The sequence below is a fragment of the Littorina saxatilis genome, linkage group LG16 (genome assembly GCF_037325665.1).
Source record: "Littorina saxatilis isolate snail1 linkage group LG16, US_GU_Lsax_2.0, whole genome shotgun sequence".
Lineage (NCBI taxonomy): Eukaryota > Metazoa > Mollusca > Gastropoda > Littorinimorpha > Littorinidae > Littorina > Littorina saxatilis.
Genome location: NC_090260.1, coordinates 16,733,215 through 16,754,973, shown reverse-complemented (window position 1 = coordinate 16,754,973; position 21,759 = coordinate 16,733,215). Strand labels below are relative to the sequence as shown.

Here is a 21,759-nt window from a genome sequence, read left to right as displayed (position 1 = left end):
GTGTGTGTGTGTGTGTGCCTTGGCGGCAACACTTTCTATTGTAATCCTAGTGTTAGCACACCAACATTAAGCAATCAACACACACACACACACACACACACACAGACACACAGACACACACACACACACACACACACACACACACACACAGACACTCATATCCACATACAAACTACTCCCCTCCCCCATCACCCGACACATACACGCACGCACGCAGACAAACACGCACGCACGCACGTAAACAAACATCACACACACATGCGAACATTCCCACACACTCTCACACCTCCCACTCCAATCACTCACACACACACACACACACACACACACACACACACACACACACACACACACAGACACACACACACACACACGCGCACACAGATCCAAAGACGCGCCAACTCCCCCCCCCCCCTAATCTCTAGTTCCCCCACACACGCACGCATACACTTTAACACACATACAGATCCACAGACACACTTATCCTCTCCCCTACGAACCCCTCCCCCAAAACACACACATACACACACACTCATATCCACATACACACTACCCCCCTCCCCCATCACCCGACACATACAAACACGCACGCACGCAAACACGCACGCACGCACGCATTTAAACAAATATCACACACACACACACACACACACGTGCACACATGCGAACATTCCCACCCCCTCTCACACTACCCACTCCACACAGACACACACACACACACACACACACACACACACACACACACACACACACACACACACACACACACACACACGCACGAACGAACGAACGCTAAAACAATATACAAGGATCATTTTTGATTGATCCTGGTTTTGAAGTTGTAGTTTTTTTTGTCCCTGTGTTAGCACACCTACATTAAGCTCACTGAACAAAGAACAAACAACACATACACAACTTCTTGGAGTAAAGATAAACTGGAAATCATTTGGAAACAAAGTGCTCCAAATCCATAGCCCTTCCCCGACAGTTACAACTCTACGTACGCACACAAACGCACGCGCACTCGCACGCGCACTCGCACGCGCACACAAACACACCCGCAAACACATAAACACATCACGCACACACGCATACACACACACACACACACACACACACACACACACACACACGCGAACATTCCCACCCACTTTCACACCTCCCACTCCAATCACTCACACACACATACACACACACACACACACAAACACACACACACGCACACACACACACACGCGCACTCAGATCCAAAGAAGCGCCAACTCCCCCCCCCCCCCCAATCTCTAGTTTCCCCACACACAAATGCATACACTTTAACACACATACAGATCCACAAACACACTTATCCTCTCCCCTACGAACCCCTCCCCCAAAACACACACATACACATACACTCATATCCACATACACACTACCCCCCTCCGCCATCACCCGACACATACAAACACGCACGCACGCAAACACGCACGCACGCACGCACTTAAACAAACATCACACACACACACACACACACACACACACATACACACACACACACATACACACACACACACACACACACGGCACACACACACACACACACACACACACGCACACAAATTCAAAGACGCGCCAACTCCCCCCCCCCCCCAATCTCTAGTTCCGCCACACACACACGCATACACTTTAACACACATACAGATCCAGAGGCACACTTATCCTCTCCCCCTACGAACCCCTCCCCCAAAACACACACACACACACACACACACACGCGCACACACGCGAACATTCCCACACCCTCTCACACTACCCACTCTACACAGACACACACACACACACACACACACACACACACACACACACACACACACACGAACGAGCGTACGTACGCTTACACTAAAACAATATACAAGGATCATTTTCGATTGATCCTGGTTTTGTTGTTGTTGTTGTTTTTTTTGTCCCTGTGTTAGCACACCTACATTAAGCTCACTGAACAGAGAACAAACAACACGTACACAACTTCTTGGAGTAAAGATTAACTGGAAATCATTTGGAAACAAAGTGCTCCAAATCCATAGCCCTTCCCCGACAGTTACAACTCTACGTACGCACACAAACGAACGCGAACGCGCACGCGCACACAAACACACCCGCAAACACATAAACACAACACGCACACACGCACGCACACACACACACACACACACATACACACACACATACACACACACAATAAAACAGATCCACAGACACACTAACATTCCCACACACACACGCACGTACGTACGCTTACACTGAAACAATCAACACACCCACACACACACACACACACACACACACACACACACACACACACACACACACATATCCAAAGACGCGCCACCTCCCCCCTCCCATCCCAACCTCTAGTTCCCCCACACACGCACGCATACACTTTAACACACATACACATTCCCAGACACACTTATCCTCACCCCCAACGAACCGCTCCCCCAAATCCCACACACACACTCATATCCCGACACACACTACCACCCTCCCCCATCACCCGACACAAACACGCAGGCACGCACGCACGAACGCACGCATGCATGCACGTACGCACGCATGCACGCACGCACGCACGCACTTGAACAAACATCACACACACGCACGCACGCACGCATACACATAAATACACCCCCAACACACACGCACGCACGCACACGCACGCACGCGCGTACGTCCGCTTACACTAAAACACTGATCAACACACACACACACACACACACACACACACACACTAACTTACACACACACACACACACACACACACACACACACATATCCACAGACACACGAACACTCCCACCCCCTCCTCCCCTTATACACACGCATGCACATACGCTTACACTGAAATAATATCACACACACACACACACACACACACACACACACATTCACACACACACACACACACGAGGTATTGCACCTCGGTCATAGCGGATTGAAAGTATGTCAAATACACGGCTGAATAGCCGTGGGAAGTATACTTCGATACTTCGAAAGTGTACCTTGGCCGGGCTGTCTGCGGAGCATCCGCCTACCGGCTTGCACATCTCGTCTCTGCAATGCACTTTGAAAGTGGACTCTGGTCCAGCTGACAGCCTCCGACACTCGCAGCCAATCAAAACTGACTGGAGAGCGTCTCGCAGAGCAACTGACACGCCCCCTTGACGACAATCCCCACCCCCTCCCCTTTCCACCGTCCGTCCTACAAAATAAAAGCAAAACAAAGTTACTCTTTGTCAGCCTTTGGGGGCCCGGGTAGCTCAGGTGGTAGAGCACTGGACTTGTGATCGAGAGGTCGCTGGTTCGAATCCGGGCCGGGACGGACACGGGTCAACTTTATGTGCAGACCCAGAGACGGTATCCATCTCCCACCCCCGTGTCACCACAATGGCACGTTAAAGATCTTGGTCATTCTACCATAAGTGCAGATGGCTGATACCATCTAAACACGCAAACATCAAAAGCCGTGAGGGCGTAAAACTCGAATCGTATAAACCAATTCATGTCCAATATAGGCAATTAAGACCTGACGGACATTAAGCCCCTTAAAATTTACTTTTTTCTTTGTCAGATCATAGATACATATCAGGGGCGAATCAGTTCATTTTATGGGGGGGGGGAGGGGGGGTCGAAAAGTTTATTGTGAATGTATGGGTGCGAAGCGCCGAGCCGACGGCGCGAAGCGCCTAGCTTGCTAGGGGGGTCCGGGGGCATGCCCCCCCGGAAAATTTTGAAAAAAAGGATGCAAAATGGTGCAATCTGGTGCATTCTGAGGATGATCATTACCAGTTTCAGGCAGCAGGTTTTGTCACTGATTAATACCCCCCAAAAAAACGCAAAAATTTTTTTTTTAGCTGGGGGGGGGGTGTTCCGGAAACCCCAGAACCCCCCCCCCCCCCCCCCTCGTCCGCCCCTGCATATTAGACAGGATCGCAAACTCCGCGCGTGCGCTAGCGGCAAGTTGCCGAAATAAATGTGCTGCCCAGTTCGTTTTGTTTACAGGCAAATCAAGAAAAACTGAAAAACAACAGTGAGACATGTTTAGCATGAACATATACGTATACTTGTTAAAAGGGATATACCGATACATTTCTTCTGCTGGGGCAAAACATTTTAATATGCAATATTTTGTAATGGTTTCCCAGTGAAAAGACGGAACAAGGGAGTTAACTACCGTAACTGAAAACGCAGCAAGTATCGCGGGAGTCTTTATTCGCGCACGAGGCTTCTTTGACATTGCACCTTTCGACAGTCCAGCTCTAAAACTCAAACTCAGGTAAGTTAAAATAACTGCTAGATATTTGATTAAGTGATGTAAATATTGTTGACAGCTGTCGTCTTTTGGTTGCAGCAAAAGAGACTGATCTTTTGGCGTGAAAAGTTGAATGAGTAAATCAGTAATATCAGTATAATGTAGCCGGTCGGAACAAAGCCGAAAGCGCGCGGGGCAGCGTCCAGACCTGATTCGTTCACGTCTAAAGTCGCTCCAAGGGCTTGAATTTGCATCCACTGTCTTGGTAAAAATGTGTATGTTAGATAAACATATAGTTAAGATTGTCCAGCAAATGTGTGTGTGCCATTCTGAATGCTTGACTATTTAAATTAGTATTTTGTTATCTGTGTGCAGAATTTTGCTCAGCTGCTAAGGAAGGAGAATGACCGGTCCAAAGATGAACGGTTACCACGTTCACATGAGTGAAATAAGCAAAGGTAAGCCGAATTTTAGTTGAATGTGTAACATTCAGCTAGTGGCTGTATTGGCATGTTTGCATCAACTAAAATATTATTAGATCTGAAAGCCAAAAGCTGAGAAAGGTCAGGAGACTTCAGATACACATACCCACGAGGCCTATTCCCCTTATTATGTACATGTGGTACATGTGGCACCTACCCTGCTGCCGACCCCACCCCAGGGGATTGTGTTGAGACCTCTCCCTTGTTACCACCATAACACATCATTCGCCACCATACTGGTACCACGCCCACCTCACTGTGTACCTCAGCGCCCGCCGAGCAGGGAGCGAAGGACAGCTTCTGTCCAACACTGCAGGCGGGTAGCGGTACACCAGACTTTATGCGTGATGCACGTCTGCTGGTCAGCGTTTCCGTCTGCGCGTGTTGTGTGTGCAAGACTGACTGCTGGGAGCGAAGGGCCTTGCCTCACCAGGCAGGCGGGCTGCTGTGCACAGCACACACACACATACATTGTCTTTGGCTTAGGCCTACCGCAGTTTCTGCGATTGAATGCACAAACATTTTTTCCTTTTAATTAAATTATTTGTGGTTGCGTGCCAACGCACACAAAAACACCAGTCATAGATGAATGTCTTACTCTTCATATTTAATTGAACTTTTTAAGGTATATGTCATACATGCACCATATCTCGCAAAACGAACTGTGTTGTATATGTGTGTGTTTTTTGTTGTTTTTTAAACACGCACGGTATCGAACAATATTCTCTAGCCCCTAATAGGCAAAGTACCTGTGGGACATGAAGCACCATTTATTGATTGAGACTTCAGAGGCATGAGTTGAACTATTAGTTCAGAGTCTTAGCAGTTCTCAGAAAATATCAGTTATCACATGCTTTACTGGGGATGGCCAAATCTCAGAATTTTACTTCGTCAGCTGGGCGGGTAACCACATGTAAGTCACTGCCTGTAAGCAGTTTCACTTGCCTGTTACATACCAGTTACCAAACACACAAATTATGACACAGGGATAGTATGATTGACTGTTTATTTTTACATACAAACAGCAGTGATACGATCAACGGCTAGCTGGGCAGTGGTCAGTGATGAATAGTCTTTCCAGTCTCGCTTCTGTTTTGGTACTATTTGCACTCAACTGTGAGAAATCACCCATGGTAGTAAGGTTTGACTAACATCATGTTACAAGTAATGTCAGTATTTTTCTAATGCAGCTATTGTTTGTTGCTTATAGCTTTGCATGTGTCATTGACAATGTTTATGTCATGTTCCACCTGTTCAAATAGGGCAAGGGTTGCAGTGTGCAGCAGGCGCTCCATCCTGGCATGCCTTATCAAAGGAAGAGAAGGACAGATGTGCAGCGAAGGCTGCGGAGGTACGCCTCCAAGCCGAAACAGACCCGGCTTCTTTAAAAAAGACACTGATACACTTGGTATGTGTATATATTATGATATATATATCAACTGTAGGTGGAAACATTGACCAAGAGGTTTATTTACGATAAAGTAGCGGGCAAACAACCATGTATGCCATAAACAAATCCAAAACGTATTTTAACAAAATACGTTACTAAATGTGATTGTAACGTATTGTTTTGTCAACAAAAAATGTTCCAATAAATTACCTTTCTTGTTTTTTGATTCATGAATTCCAATTACTCAGTCCTGAGACGGTGGGTTTTAATGCTTACCAGACAGCCTTGGTACATGCAGACCTTTTTATTGTATTACATGTAACTGAATGTATGGTCTGTAATTCAGAGAATAGTTTTTGTGCCTTGATCCCCTACATTCCTTTTAAATAATAGTTTTATTGTGGTTTCACAGCATGGTTTAGTCCAGCACAGTTTGTACAACAAAGAGCATCTCACACCGGCTCAGCTGTTATCAAATTCAGGCTTTTCCAGTCAAATAAAATGTGGATCCATGAGCTGGAAGTGTAACTATCCAGTAAGTTCAGTATGTTACTTAGTGTCGGGTTGTTTACATACTTTATATTTTTCAAAGTCCTATTTATATTGCAATGTTTGTTTTGTTTGCTTGATTTTTTTCTCTCATATATTTATTTTTATGTTGCCTTTCTTAGCTGCAGAAGCTGGGTCATCTGGGCATTGACAGTGGAGTGATGCTAGTGGAAAAGAAAACAAGATGCTGTGAAGTCCTTGGATATGGAGTTGTCAAAACCATATTTTTGAACAGTGATGATGTGATCGACCGCATCAAGAACCAATGTATGTGTCACGTTTCAATATATCACTTAAGGTGATTATGAACCGGTTAATTACTACTAATTAACTAACCACACCACGATCCACTCTCGCAGTCATACAATTAAATGGAGTCAACAAAAGTATAAGTTTCAGACGCCTGTTTATGTATAAACTCGCCACCTCCCTCGAGCCTTCACTCAAAATATGTTCCTTTTACGTTCTCAACACGTAAAAAAACCCGTGGTTACTGACAAAATGCCAGTAGTATATAGAAAATTAAAGTAACACGCTGATCCCGTGTAAATACAGTCAAATGAGAATGTTCTGTTCAAAAGCTCTAGTTCATGCAGGTGTCACCACCCCACGTTGTCGCTACTCCAGTGTAATCATAGATAAGAAAAGACAACGGTGGTCAACGGGGTGCGTAAGACATGGTGCACTTAGCTTTCTCTCTGTATGCTGGTTAGCCGGTATGCTGGTTAGCCGGGTTGCTGGTTAGCCGGTTTGCTGGTTAGCCGGTCCGCTGGGTAGCCGGTCCGCTGGTTAGCCGGTTCGCTGGTTAGCCGGTCTGCTGGTTAGCCGGTTAGCGTAGCTTCCTCAGGTCCCAGCTCCAACGTCTGCAGCTAGCAGTGTCCCGCCAAAGGCAGCTGTGCAGCGGTTACAGGAACACGAAACGAAACGAAGGCTGCAAACAGAAAGCATCGGTGCACTAAACATGTCTGCTACCCCTCACCCACCACCTTAAAACATGTCATCTTTAAATATCTCATCGAGCACGTGGGCCTGCACAAAACGGACTTTTTACAACAACAAAACAGTCACTTTTCGTCCTTCTCTCCCTATCTGCAAAAACCATATACAGATTAATATTTTAGCGTCACAGAGAGTAAATTATGCGCTAACCTGGAAAGAATAACAGAGAGTAAATTATTCCACAACACAGACTCATCAACAGCGTTTAATAATGATTTATTACCTCAAAAAGCCTATGATTGTAACTCTCTCAAGGAAGCAAAGTCCGCCTCCTCCCTGGAACAGCCTCTGTTCGTCAACAGTGACCAAAAACGTCCAGAACCCCTTGTCGAATCCTTATGCGAAAGCCATCGCCGACGAAGGAAAGTTGACGACTTGTCCTCAGCAAAATACGTGGCAGTGAGAAAGAAATAACCAGTGGAAGTTCCCCTAGAGTGCCGAATATAATACTCGGTGAAAAACCATCATACTCTAGAAACTGTGTATTAGATCCTTCCCCTTCTGCCGCTGGGTGTCAAGTGTGCCGTCCTTGAGTCTCTGACAGACCACCTAGCCAAATACACGTGACTGACCTTGTCACAAAACCAGTCCAGCTATACACAATTCTGCCTCCCAAGCAGAAAAAAGACACGAGAGACTCGATCCGCGAAAATCCCGTGCGCGCTGTCAGCGAAAAACCGTCAGCCCTATGACAGCAGAAACCCCCACTGTGAAACTCGTGCGCCACGAAACATCCGTGCTCGTCGAGCACTGTCAGCAAACTCTGCTGTAGCCCAATATCACGCACAGGCGCTTTCTATCATACATTGACCCAGAACAGGCACTCCACTGAGTGACGCTTTCTTGGTCTCTGTCACCCGATCGTGACACACCTCCCCTCTTCAAGACGAAACCTCGGTTTCGCTCACAGTCATGTTCTCCTCTACAGCCCGAGAGAGAAAGTCAGCTCCAACATTGTTGGCGCCCGGAATGACGCGTACCGTGAATTGGTACGGTTGGAGAATTAACGCCCAGCGCATAAGTCTGGCGTTTGCCAACCTTGCAACCTGTAGATACTGCAGAGGTTGATGGTCTGTTTCCAGACAGAAAGGTCGTCCGTACAGGTACGCTTCGAACTTCTGGATGCCCCAGACAATGGCGAGACACTCGCGCTCAACCGTTGCATACGCTGCCTCAGCCGAGGTCAGCTTACGGCTGGCGAAGCAAACAGGGTGCAAAAACCCCTCTGTCTCCTGAAGCAACACTGCCCCAAGTCCCTTCCCTGAAGCGTCTGTCCTCAGCACGAAGTCCTTGTTCAGGTCTGGTAGTCGGAGAATCGGCTGACTGGTGAGTCGCCTCTTCAGGGTGTTGAATGCGGAGCTACATTCCTCAGTCCACACTACAACGGTCGGTTGTAGTTTCTTGGTAAGGTTGGTCAGTGGTAGAGCGATTTCGGCAAAGTGCGGGATGAAGCGTCTATAGAAGCTGGCTAGGCCCAGGAAAGACCTGACTTCTTTCTTCGTGCGCGGTGGCTCCGCCTCCCGAATCTTCTGGATCTTGTCGTCCTCTGGAACGAGCAATCCCTCGCCGACAACATGACCCAGGAAAGACAACTCCCGAAATCCCAAGTAGCACTTGGACGGTTTGGCTCCCAGATTTCCGTCCCTCAACCTTCCGAACACGTCGCGCAGGGCGTCGAGATGTTCAGTCCATGTCTCTGTCGCGATCAGCACATCGTCAATGAAACTGCTGATGTCCTCGCGCTTCAATGGTTCCAAAAGTTTCCTCATCATGCGAGTGAAGACGGCACCTGCATTCTGTAGACCAAAAGGCATGACTGTCCACTGGAACTGGCCGAATGGAGTGGTAAATGCAGTCTTTGGGCGATCTTCCTCGGCAACTGGAATTTGCCAGTATCCCTTGGTGAGGTCTAACTTTGAAAAATACTTGGCCTTGGCCAAGTGACTGAAGAGGTAGTCCACATCAGGCATGGGTTCCGCGTCAAACGCCGTAATCTTGTTCAGCTTCCGGTAGTCGACACAGAACCTGACGCGTCCATCCTTCTTCTTCACAAGCACAATCGGTGAACTGTAGGGAGAGTTCGCTGGCTCGATGACGCCCAACTTCGTCATGTCGGCGATTTCCTTCCTGACCACCTCCTTCTGGGCATGAGGCATGGGATACTGCTTCGTCCTCACTGGCTGTTTCTCCAGCAAGTCGAAGGTAAACTCCTCTAGATGCGTCTGAAGTGGTATGTCTGTAAGGACCCGTGCTGCATCCTTCAGGATCTCTTGCAAGTCCGCCTGCTGGTCGTCCCCAAGTTCAGGTGAGATGTGCACGTCCGTGTGATCCTCACTAGCCTCCAGCGGACAAACTGGTACACGTCCTCCTCCCTGTTCTTCCGTTGTCTCGTCCATCACGACAGCAACTGCTTCTGTCACTTTGTCCTTTTCCCCGTAGGCAGTCCTCTCTACGTAGGCGCGCAGCAGGTTGGCGTGGTACAGGCGTGCTTTCCCGTTCATGACGATCCTGTAGTCGTTCTGGCCCACTTTCGCTATCACCTCAAAAGGTCCTTGCCACTGCAGTTGTAGCTTGTTGTGTTTGACAGGTAGAAGTAGCAACACCCGTTCTCCAATCTTGAAGCTGCGCGGCCGTGCCTTGCGGTCGAATCCTCGCGCATAACGCTGTGCTGCTCTTCCCAGGTTCTCCTGAGCCAGTTTGCAGGTCTCTTCAATCCTGTTCCTGAGTTCTACTATGTAGGTCGCTGTCGTCTGCACCTCCTCGTCAGCCTCTTCGTCCGTCCAAGCCTGACGCAGAATAGCCATGGGACCGCGTACCTGTCTGCCGTACAACAGCTCGAATGGGGAAAAACCCAAGCTCTCCTGAGGAACCTCGCGGTATGCGAAAAGCAATGCTGGGATGTACCTGTCCCACGTGCGTGGTTTCTCCTGAGCTAGTTTCCTCAGCATGGTCTTCAAGGTGCCATTGAACCTCTCCACCAGTCCGTTGCACTGAGCATGGTAAGGAGTGGTGAAGTGCTGCTCCAGTGATAGCAGTCGTGCTGCCTCCGCCATCACTCCTCCCGTGAACTGCGTGCCTCTGTCGGTGAGTACCTCTGATGGAATTCCCAGCCGGGACCACATAGTAACCAGAGCCTCAGCTACTCGCGTGGCTTCAATCGATTTCAGAGGGATCGCCTCTGGGTATCGAGTAGCGTAGTCCACCATGGTCAAAATGTATCTGTTTCCGTCCTCAGACGCAGGCAAGATGGGCCCGATGATGTCCACTGCGACCCGACGAAAGGGTTCGTCGATGAGCGGCATCTTCTCCAAGGGGACCTTCCTCACCCTTCCTTTGGCCACCACCTTCTGGCACTTATCGCAGGACGCGCAGAAACGTCGGACATCCGTGCAGATGCCTGGCCAGTAAAAGTGGCGCCAGACACGATCCGTGGTCTTCTTGGTGCCAAGATGACCTCCCAGAATCGAGTCGTGTGCCGTTGCCATGACACCCTCGCGAAACTCGCGAGGCACGACAACCTGTTTGAATGTACCTTCTTGGTTGCTAAACTCACGGTAGAGCAACTTCTTGTCCCTGAGGAACCTTGACCTCCCATGCTTCCCGCTCAGCTTCACCTTCCCCGACTTCGCGTGCTCCCGAGGAGTCGCTAATGTCGGATCAGATGCCTGAGCCTTCGCGAGAAGCGCGGGGGTCACGTTCCCCAGGGCAGCTCGTGCAGCAGGTAGGGGTTTGAGAGGTTTGTCCTCTCGCTCCGCCTGTGCCCGCGTGAGCACTGAAATGACGTCGGGAGACCGATAAACGGGAACCTCCCTGGTGACGCCGTCCACAAACTGAACCCGGTTTCCAATGAGCAGGTCGCATGGAGGATCGTCCATGACGACGGCCACAATGGTCCCCGTGAACAACGGTGTTACGACCTTGATCACTGCCGTGTTCAAGTCGTAAGCGTGAGATGCCTCGGCCATTCTCACTCTGATGCTGTCTCCTGTGTAGGCCATAGCTGGAACTAGACTCGCCCGAACCACTATCATGTCTGCCCCTGTGTCCCGCAGACCTTCGCCCTTCACTCCGTTAACGTAGACGTTGCAGTGGGGCTGGAAATGCTTCCTGGAGCACGGTACGCAGAGTTGTGGAATTGTGCATGAGCTCGTGACGTCCCTTAACTCCTCGCTGCCAACAAAGTGTACGCCCTTCTGGTCAGCCTGTCTCCTGTGGCAGTCCTTCTTCACGTGGCCCCACTTGTTGCAGTAGAAACACTGGATGTCAGATCTGGAACTTGATCCCTTGTGTCCCTGATTGTCCTTCCCGTCCTTGGGTCCTGAAGAACCCGAATTTCCCGATTTTCCTGGCCGTGAGCCTGAGGATTTGCCGGAGATCGCCTGGGCGTCCTCGTGTACTCTGATCCAGTCGGCTGCCTCCTGAGTAGTCTTTGGCTGGTGTTCCTGCACGAAGGTCACCACCTCAGGTCGCAGGCTGGACATCAGTTGTTCCATGACAATGAGGTCGGCAAGGTCGTCGACGGTCCAGTTCTTCTCGGCCATCTCCACCCAGCGCCGCAGGTAGAGATTAAGGCGTGCCACAAACTGATGGCTCAGCTCGCCGCTCAGTCTCTTGCTGTTACGCAGACGTCGTCTGTAGGCTTCCGCAGTCAGGTTGAAGCGCTGGAGTAACGCCTTCTTTAGTGCCTGATAGTCTCTCGCCTCGTCGTCATCCAAAGCGTTGTAGAGCTGCAATGCGCGTCCCTTTAAGCAGGTGCTAAGGCGGCTAGCCCACGTGGCCTCTTCCCACTTCTGGTCAGATGCAATGCGCTCAAACCGGCGTAAAAAGTCGTCGAGCTCGTCCTTGTCATCGTCGAACGTCGGCAGTCTCGTACGGTCAGCAACAAACGCCGGCGCGCTAGCCTGAGTAAGCGTACCCTTCTCGGCCTGTAGCCTAGCTAGCTCTAGCTGGTGATCGCGTTCCGCCTGTTTGTCCTGTCTGTCACGTTCGGCCTGTCGTTCCTGTCTCTCAAGCTCGTCTTTCTTATCCTGTCGGTCACGTTCGACCTGTCGTTCGGCCTGTCGTTCCTGTCTCTCAAGCTCGTCTTTCTTTTCCTGTCGGTCACGTTCGGCCTGTCGTTTCCTTTCTTGTCTGTCAAGTTCGTCTTTCTCTTTCTTGTCCTGTCGGTCACGTTCGGCCTGTCGTTCGGCCTGTCGTTCCCTTTCTTGTCTGTCTCGTTCATCTTTCTCTTTCCGTTCTTGTCTGTCACGTTCGTCTTGTCGTTCCTGTCTCTCACGTTCGGCCTGTCGTTCTTGTCTGTCAAGCTCTTCTTTTCTCGTCTGTCGCTCTATGTCTTCCTTACGTTCTAACTCCTTGCGCTTAAGCAAACTACGCGCTCTAACGCGTGCGTCTCGCTCTGTCTGTTCCTCACTACCAGGAGTCTCAAAAGTTAATCTCTTCGTAGGAGATCCCCCTGTAGCCATGGTTAGTTTTAGCAAAGCTTTATTACCAAAGTAAGTCTAACGCAGCTATAGCTAGAACACGCGGTGATGAAAGCGATGGATACAAAAATCCAGTAACCAGAAAATGCAGAAGAAAAATCCAAACGGTGTAGAACAAAACGCGTAGCCTACTTTATGGCTGCTTTTTGCGGTGAAACAAAGTGTTTCCCACAGCCGTGGCCTACTTTATCGGCTGCTTTTTGCGGTGAAACAGAGTGTTTCCCACAGCCTTGGTTAGGACAGAAGTCCTCGGACCCTTCCCCCCCAAAATTCCAACAAAGTCAAAATATGGAGAAAAATCCAAGTAAAACAAGACGGTAGAAATGTAACCTGTTACAGAATGCGAAACAAACAATGTAGAGAAAACTGAGTAAAACGAATAACAAATCCGCTAACCCCGCTCAGCTCTCTGCAACGGAAAACTCTGAACGTACAACAACAAAGATTCACAAACAAAGGAAAGGGAAGTAATCACAGTTAGCGCATACAATAACTCACAAATTACAATTTACATTTCCTGCAAGATGTGAATCGCTTAAGGTGTGGTATATGATCAAAACTATACAAAAAAGGGTAGCACCAAGCAGAAAATAAGTCGAGCACTGACGAGATTATCTGCTCTTAGTTATCCTTAATTGGTGGGTCTTTATCAGTTGGAAATTAACTGAGTAAATCCCGGCTTGGCCCCCATGTGTCACGTTTCAATATATCACTTAAGGTGATTATGAACCGGTTAATTACTACTAATTAACTAACCACACCACGATCCACTCTCGCAGTCATACAATTAAATAGAGTCAACAAAAGTATAAGTTTCAGACGCCTGTTTATGTATAAACTCGCCACCTCCCTCGAGCCTTCACTCAAAATATGTTCCTTTTACGTTCTCAACACGTAAAAAACCCGTGGTTACTGACAAAATGCCAGTAGTATATAGAAAATTAACGTAACACGCTGAACCCGTGTAAATACAGTCAAAATGAGAATGTTCTGTTCAAAAGCTCTAGTTCATGCAGGTGTCACCACCCCACGTTGTCGCTACTCCAGTGTAATCATAGATAAGAAAAGACAACGGTGGTCAACGGGGTGCGTAAGACATGGTGCACTTAGCTTTCTCTCTGTATGCTGGTTAGCCGGTATGCTGGTTAGCCGGGTTGCTGGTTAGCCGGTTTGCTGGTTAGCCGGTTTGCTGGTTAGCCGGTTCGCTGGTTAGCCGGTTCGCTGGTTAGCCGGTCTGCTGGTTAGCCGGTTAGCGTAGCTTCCTCAGGTCCCAGCTCCAACGTCTGCAGCTAGCAAAGTCCCGCCAAAGGCAGCCGTGCAGCGGTTACAGGAACACGAAACGAAGGCTGCAAACAGAAAGCATCGGTGCACTAAACATGTCAGCTACCCCTCACCCACCACCTTTAAACATGTCATCTTTAAATATCTCATCGAGCACGTGGGCCTGCACAAAACGGACTTTTTACAACAACAAAACAGTCACTTTTCGTCCTTCTCTCCCTATCTGCAAAAACCATATACAGATTAATATTTTAGCGTCACAGAGAGTAAATTATGCGCTAACCTGGAAAGAATAACAGAGAGTAAATTATTCCACAACACAGACTCATCAACAGCGTTTAATAATGATTTATTACCTCAAAAAGCCTATGATTGTAACTCTCTCAAGGAAGCAAAGTCCGCCTCCTCCCTGGAACAGCCTCTGTTCGTCAACAGTGACCAAAAACGTCCAGAACCCCTTGTCGAATCCTTATGCGAAAGCCATCGCCGACGAAGGAAAGTTGACGACTTGTCCTCAGCAAAATACGTGGCAGTGAGAAAGAAATAACTAGTGGAAGTTCCCCTAGAGTGCCGAATATAATACTCGGTGAAAAACCATCATACTCTAGAAACTGTGTATTAGATCCTTCCCCTTCTGCCGCTGGGTGTCAAGTGTGCCGTCCTTGAGTCTCTGACAGACCACCTAGCCAAATACACGTGACTGACCTTGTCACCAAACCAGTCCAGCTATACACAATTCTGCCTCCCAAGCAGAAAAAAGACACGAGAAACTCGATCCGCGAAAATCCCGTGCGCGCTGTCAGCGAAAAACCGTCAGCCCTATGACAGCAGAAACCCCTGCACTGTGAAACTCGTGCGCCACGAAACATCCGTGCTCGTTGAGCACTGTCAGCAAACTCTGCTGTAGCCCAATATCACGCACAGGCGCTTTCTATCATACATTGACCCAGAACAGGCACTCCACTGAGTGACGCTTTCTTGGTCTCTGTCACCCGATCGTGACAGTATGTATATAACAAAGAAAAAGATTATGCAGAAGGATAGATTTGGTTTAAACAAATGATATTACCCCTACGAAGGAGCACATTCAGAGTCATCTCTATAACATGTCTGGTTTTTGTTAAGGATCAGGTAAAGGTCTATGTGGCTATTAATGACCCCACTTAGTGTTGCTTTAATACATTATTCCACCAGTCTAACTATAACACTTGAGCTTAAGTGAGAACTATTTTTGCTTTTTATGCGTGTTGTTATTTTATAGGGATGTAAAAATACAACTGGTTGTCTTATTCCTTTGTGTTCATTCTCAAGCATTGTGCTGATATTATCATTGCAGATGGATCCTCCCGCGACGGAACTGCGACGGTTGCAGAGCTGCAAGAGCATGTTCGCTCTAAGATGAACGGAGTAGCAAGTAAGTTACATGTTTCATGCATATGTTTCAAATTAAAATTTACTGCAAACTGTTTTTGAGTCACTTGAGAAAATGTGACTCTATGTAATCGGTCAGTGTTAGTCTGTCCGGCCGGCCGGCCGTCCGTAGACACCACCTTAACGTTGGACTTTTCTCGGAAACTATCAAAGCGATCGGGCTCATATTTTGTTTAGTCGTGACCTCCAATGACCTCTACACTTTAACGATGGTTTCGTTGACCTTTGACCTTTTTCAAGGTCACAGGTCAGCGTCAAAGGAAAAATTAGACATTTTATATCTTTGACAAAGTTCATCGGATGTGATTGAAACTTTGTAGGATTATTCTTTACATCAAAGTATTTACATCTGTAGCCTTTTACGAACGTTATCAGAAAAACAAGGGAGATAACTAGCCTTTTCTGTTCGGCAACACACAACTTAACGTTGGGCTTTTCTCGGAAACTATAAAAGTGACCGGGCTCAAATTTTATGTGAACGTGACTCATTGTGTTGTGAATAGCAATTTCTTCCTGTCCATCTGATGCCTCATATAATATTCAGAACTGCGAAAGTGACTCGATCGAGCGTTTGCTCTTCTTGTTAAATGACAAAATAAAATTGTAGCGCTCAATACTTGATCATTGATGGTTGGATTTGTGGTGCAAATGAGGACACCAGTCAGTCGTGTGAATGAGGCAGTTCAACATGCCCTGTCTTGATTTAACGTGACATGGGCATGCTGGTGTGGAAAAGGACATCCCTGCAACAATGCCAAGTGTCTTCTCTTGTATAGCATAATGCTTTACATATTAATGACAACATTAAATAATGTGTTTCTCTTTCTTCTTTCTTATTATTTATTTTTATTCAGGCAGGTGTACCTTGAAGTTCAAGGGATTTCCTTGGAAAGCAGTGCAAGCTGGAAAAATCAGAATAAGCGGCTGGCCTGCAGGGCTGAAAAAGTACGTCGTGAGCTCAATGTCCCGGAGTGATTTGAAGAGACTCCTTGATGCAGAGATCGTTATTCATGGACTGTGAGTATTGAATAAACTTCCCCATTCACCTCTTTTTTTCTTCTCTCTTTTGAATTTGTTTTGTGATACAGAAAAATAGAGTTCTGTAGTTTTCTAGTTTAGCAAGCCCTATTAGGCCATAACAATATTGACATCTGTATTATGTAGAATTACACAAGAAGTGTTCCTGTAAATTCAAAAACTCATATTTTCTACTTTTTTTGTATCAATCAGACAGTTTTTTGGTCTCCATAACAATTTTTCAATCAATCAATCAATATGAGATTTATATCGCACGTATTCCGTGGGTACAGTTCTAAGCGCAGGGATTTATTTTTTATTTTTATTTTTATTTAATTTATATCGCGCACATATTCAAGGCGCAGGGATTTATTTATGCCGTGTGAGATGGAATTTTTTTTAACACAATACATTCACATCGGCCAGCAGATCGCAGCCATTTCGGCGCATATCCTACTTTTCACGGCCTATTATTTCAAGTCACACGGGTATTTTGGTGGACATTTTTATCAAGGCCAATACAATTTTGCCAGGAAAGACCCTTTTGTCAATCGTGGGATCTTTAACGTGCACACCCCAATGTAGTGACGCACAATTTTTCAGAGTACATTGTTTTGATTTTGTTGCAGAGCGACAACTGAGGTTGAACAAGCTCCACTCACTGTTCCTGCCTCCACCACAGGGTAAAAAGCTACCCAGATTTCAAGAACTTTTTAATTTTTGTTATTTCATCTGTTCGGTGTTGAGTTGAAGGATGTCATTAATATTTTTAATTCCAACACCTATGGACAACCCATGGTGGTGAAATCTCACTTCAGTCTAACTATCTAATATATATTTGGTTTGTTTTAAGTGCTTCAAAAAAAGTTTGGTTTTTTAACCACTGTTTCCCAAATGTTTGGTTGGTCAGGTAAAGGTATTGAAACAGCCAGGATTTCAAGATTGACACCACCAAAATGCCAGGTTGATTTAAAGCATGTGCTTTAAACGTTTGTACGGGGGGTAGGCGTTTTCAAGGTTCACTTTTGTGTGTAAGTAGCTTACAGTATTCGATTTGGGAAATGCATTTGTGCCTCCCACCCTACTCATCCTACATTTCTGTGTGTAATAGGCATGGGTGCGTATTATTTTTAAGTCAAGTGTGATCCGGACAGTGTCTGTTTTTTGTGCAAGTACTTATATGATTATATATTTTTGTGGTACAAATTGCCTTTGAATGTACATTGTTTTTTTGTTTGTTGCAGACCAACAACTGTGGATGAGCAAGCTCCACCCGCTGCTCTTGACAACACTACAGGGTAATACGCTACTCAAATTTCAAGAATTTGTCAGATATTGAAGAAATATTTCTTTTCTTCAATATTAATGTGTGTGAAAAGTGTGATGTTTTGTTTTTTTTAAATTTGAGATCAGTTGAAAAGAATGTAATATCTTTCTGTTACAGGATGGAATCCGAATCGCTTGCTGCAGATGACACTGATGGCTTTATGAATGAGTTCTCTCAAGTTTTTGGAGCAGAAAAAGGTATTAAAAGTGTTTTGTTTAACAATAACAAGCAATGTTTGAATGAAAAGGTTTACTTCTTGCTTTAAATTGACATAATAATAATAATAATGGACATTTATTAATCGCCGTTTCTCACAAGAGCTCACGGCGATTTACATATTAATTTCTGTCTAATATCCAACAGAAAATAGCTAGGTACACATCGTAGCTGGAGACAAATGTGATCATTGTGTGGATGTATGTACGGTAAGGCTGGTAACATGAGTTATCTTGCTACTTTTCAGAAGAAGTGATGGATGCTTTGATCACAGAGGAGCCCGACTCTGCAGCACTGCCGTCTGATCTGCCGTCTGATCTCCACATGCTTGTCAATCAAGTAACAAGACCCTCTCAGAAAAGAGGTGTGTGTGTATCTTTGCTTCCGTCATGACATCAAGCAGTGCTTCATATATTTAGTTATTATACCAGTGTAAATTTTGCAGTTTTACTTCAGAAGTCAGTTTCTACATCTGGTAAAGTATGGGTAAACATGTCAAAGCATAATGTTTTTGTCGAAAGTTGTTTAAGGGTTTTTCAATATGTAAAACTCCTTTGTAACTATGAAGAATCTTCTCAATGACTGTGCTGAGTGTTTGCGGGCCAAAGAGCAACCACCATCATAATATGAATTGTTATGGTGGCAAATCACATATTCTGATGAAAGCAACTAGGTTGATTTAGCTAGGTTCATTCTTTCTTTCTTTATTTGGTGTTTAATGTCGTTTTCAACCACGAAGGTTATATCGCGACGGTTTAGCTAGGTTGGTGTAATTCATTGTGTAGTTGTATGTACGGTAAGGCTTGTACCATGAGTTATCTTGCTACTTTTCAGAAGAATTGATGTCTGCTGTGGCCTCAGAGGAGTCTGACCCTGCAGCACTGTTGTCTGGTCCGATTGGTGAGTGTGTAACAGAGTGAAAGTAATAAAATTGTTTTTTTGAAACGTAACAAATGAATGTTGCCGGACACCTTATCATAAAATTGTGGGATAAATCAAACTCAGTTAAATCCTTTGGCATAATGATAATGTGTGCATCCAGCTTCAACTTTTACAAAAATTGTTATTAAATCTACGCAGTTTAAAAGTTTATCCCATGTGTCTTCTTCTTCTTCTTGTCGCTCACTCAGATGGAAACGCCGGTTCTCCGCGCAAATGTTGCCGTGCGCTGTAGGTCGTCCAGTCTGCCATAGAAAAAAAGTTTAAAAGTTTATCCCATGTGTCTGATTTCCTTTGTTTTGTTTCAGAAAACCAGATGGGGTCCACATCGCCTGCACCAACAACAGTGTCAGTGACCCGACCCGGGCATTCTGAAGAAGGAAAGAAAGGCTGCATACGAAAAAAGTGGAGCGCCGAGGAGAGAAAAGCTATTGGTCTGAATCTTACTAAGTTTATTGCCACTGAAACTTTGCCGGGCAAAGCAGACTGTTTGGAAGTGCAACAGAAATGTCCCATTTTAAGGAACAGAAAGTGGACCCAGATAAAATTCTGTGTCAAGAACATGATTGTGGCAGAGAGAAGAAAACTCAGTAAATTGAATCAATGACTGGTGTGAGTAATGAAAAAAAGGACTTTATGTGAGTGCGAGACATATTATCTTTCAAGAACCGATCACAGCATCTGAAGGTTCAGATATGTGCACACAGCAAAATAGTGGAACTGGACAATGAGTAAAGCAGTAGTTGGCATTTAGTGGAAATACTTCTCTTGATCATTTTGCAGACATCACACTCTGGAAAGAACATGGTAGAACTGTGTATATTCTCACCCAACAATGACTGATTTTTACATTTAGTCAACATAGAGGGGGGAATCGAGACGAGGGTCGTGGTGTATGTGTCTGTCTGTGCGTGTGTGTGTGTAAAGCGATTCAGAGTAAACGACTGGACTGATCTTTATGAAATTTTACATGAGAGTTCCTGGGTATGATATCCCCGGACTTTTTTCGATAAATGTCTTTTATGACGTCATATCCGGCTTTTTGTAAAAGTTGAGGCGGCACTGTTCATTTTTCAATCAAATTGATTGAAATTTTGGCCAAGCAATCTTCGACGAAGGCCAGACTTCGGTATTGCATTTCAGCATGGAGGCTTAAAACTTAATTAATGACTTCGGTCATTAAATATCTGAAAATTGTAATTAAAATTATTTTTTTATAAAACGATCCAAAATTACTTTTATTTTATTCTTCATCATGTTCTGATGCCAAAAACATTTAAATATGTTATATTCGGATTAAAAACAAGCTCTGAAAATTAAAAATATAAAAATTATGATTAAAATTAAATTTCCGAAATCATTTTAAAAACAATTTCATCTTATTCCTTGTCGGTTCCTGATTCCAAAAACATATAGATATATGTTTGGATTAAAAACATGCTCAGAAAGTTCAAAGAGAGGTACAGTAAAGCGTGCTATGCAGTAAAGCGCAACCGCTACCGCGCTAAACAGGCTCATCACTTTCACTGCCTTTTGCACTAGCGGCGGACTACGGTCATTGTGAAAGAAATGCAGTGCAAAGAGTTTCATTCTGTGAGTTCCACAACTTGACTAAATGTAGTAATTTCGCCTTACGCAACTTGTTTGTTTTACCTTATTGCATTGCGACATTGTGTTTTGCATTTGCTTCCCTGATGAGAAGTATAGTGTTAGGTTTTTCTGTGAATAAACAGATTTGCCAAGTATTTGTGGTTGTTGTTGTTTTATTGTGAAAGTTTGATTTTGGTGGGGTTTTTTGTTACACACACACACAACACAGATTTCCCCTCGCTTTTGACACCACATTTTTATTTTTTCAACGAAAACATTTTGAGACTGCAAAGCAGGGATCACGGGTTGCATTACAATGTACATAACAGTGCCAGCTACTTAGCTAAAATGAGTGTGTACATCACAGGTTTCTGCTGGAATTACTGTTTTATGAGTAAACACACACACACACATGCACATGGCATTTTGGGCCTCCTAATATCACCCTCTAAACCTCCCTGCAGATTCTTTCTTTCTTTATTTAGTGTTTAATGTCATTTTCAACCACGAAGGGTTATATCACAACGGGGAAAGGGGGAAGATGGGATAGACCCACTTGTCAATCGTTTCTTGTTCACAAAAGCACTATTAAAATAATTGCTCCAGGGGCTTGCAACGTAGTACAATATATTACCTTACTGGGAGAATGCAAGTTTCCAGTACAAAGGACTTAACATTTCTTACATACTGCTTGACTAAAATCTTTACAAACATTGACTATATTCTATACAAGAAACACTTAACAAGGGTAAAAGGAGAAACAGAATCCG

At 45.6% G+C, this 21,759-nt stretch overlaps 1 protein-coding gene and 2 long non-coding RNA genes across 3 annotated transcripts in view; all 3 read left to right on the top strand.

Moving 5' to 3' along the window:
• The window catches only part of LOC138950521 (uncharacterized), a 129,847-nt gene that overhangs the window by 76,919 nt on the left and 31,169 nt on the right, over window positions 1-21,759 (top strand). The window lies entirely within an intron of this gene.
• Window positions 4,007-6,975, top strand: LOC138950495 (uncharacterized). The gene is made up of 4 exons (XR_011450689.1): window positions 4,007-4,312; window positions 4,664-4,746; window positions 6,033-6,178; window positions 6,832-6,975. It is a non-coding gene; the product is annotated as an uncharacterized lncRNA (long non-coding RNA).
• LOC138949681 (uncharacterized) lies at window positions 18,302-20,163 on the top strand. The gene is made up of 4 exons (XM_070321460.1): window positions 18,302-18,441; window positions 18,708-18,824; window positions 19,295-19,360; window positions 19,708-20,163. The coding sequence occupies exons 1-4, from the start codon at window positions 18,363-18,365 to the stop codon at window positions 20,004-20,006; spliced, it is 561 nt and encodes a 186-aa protein (XP_070177561.1). The 5' UTR covers window positions 18,302-18,362; the 3' UTR covers window positions 20,007-20,163.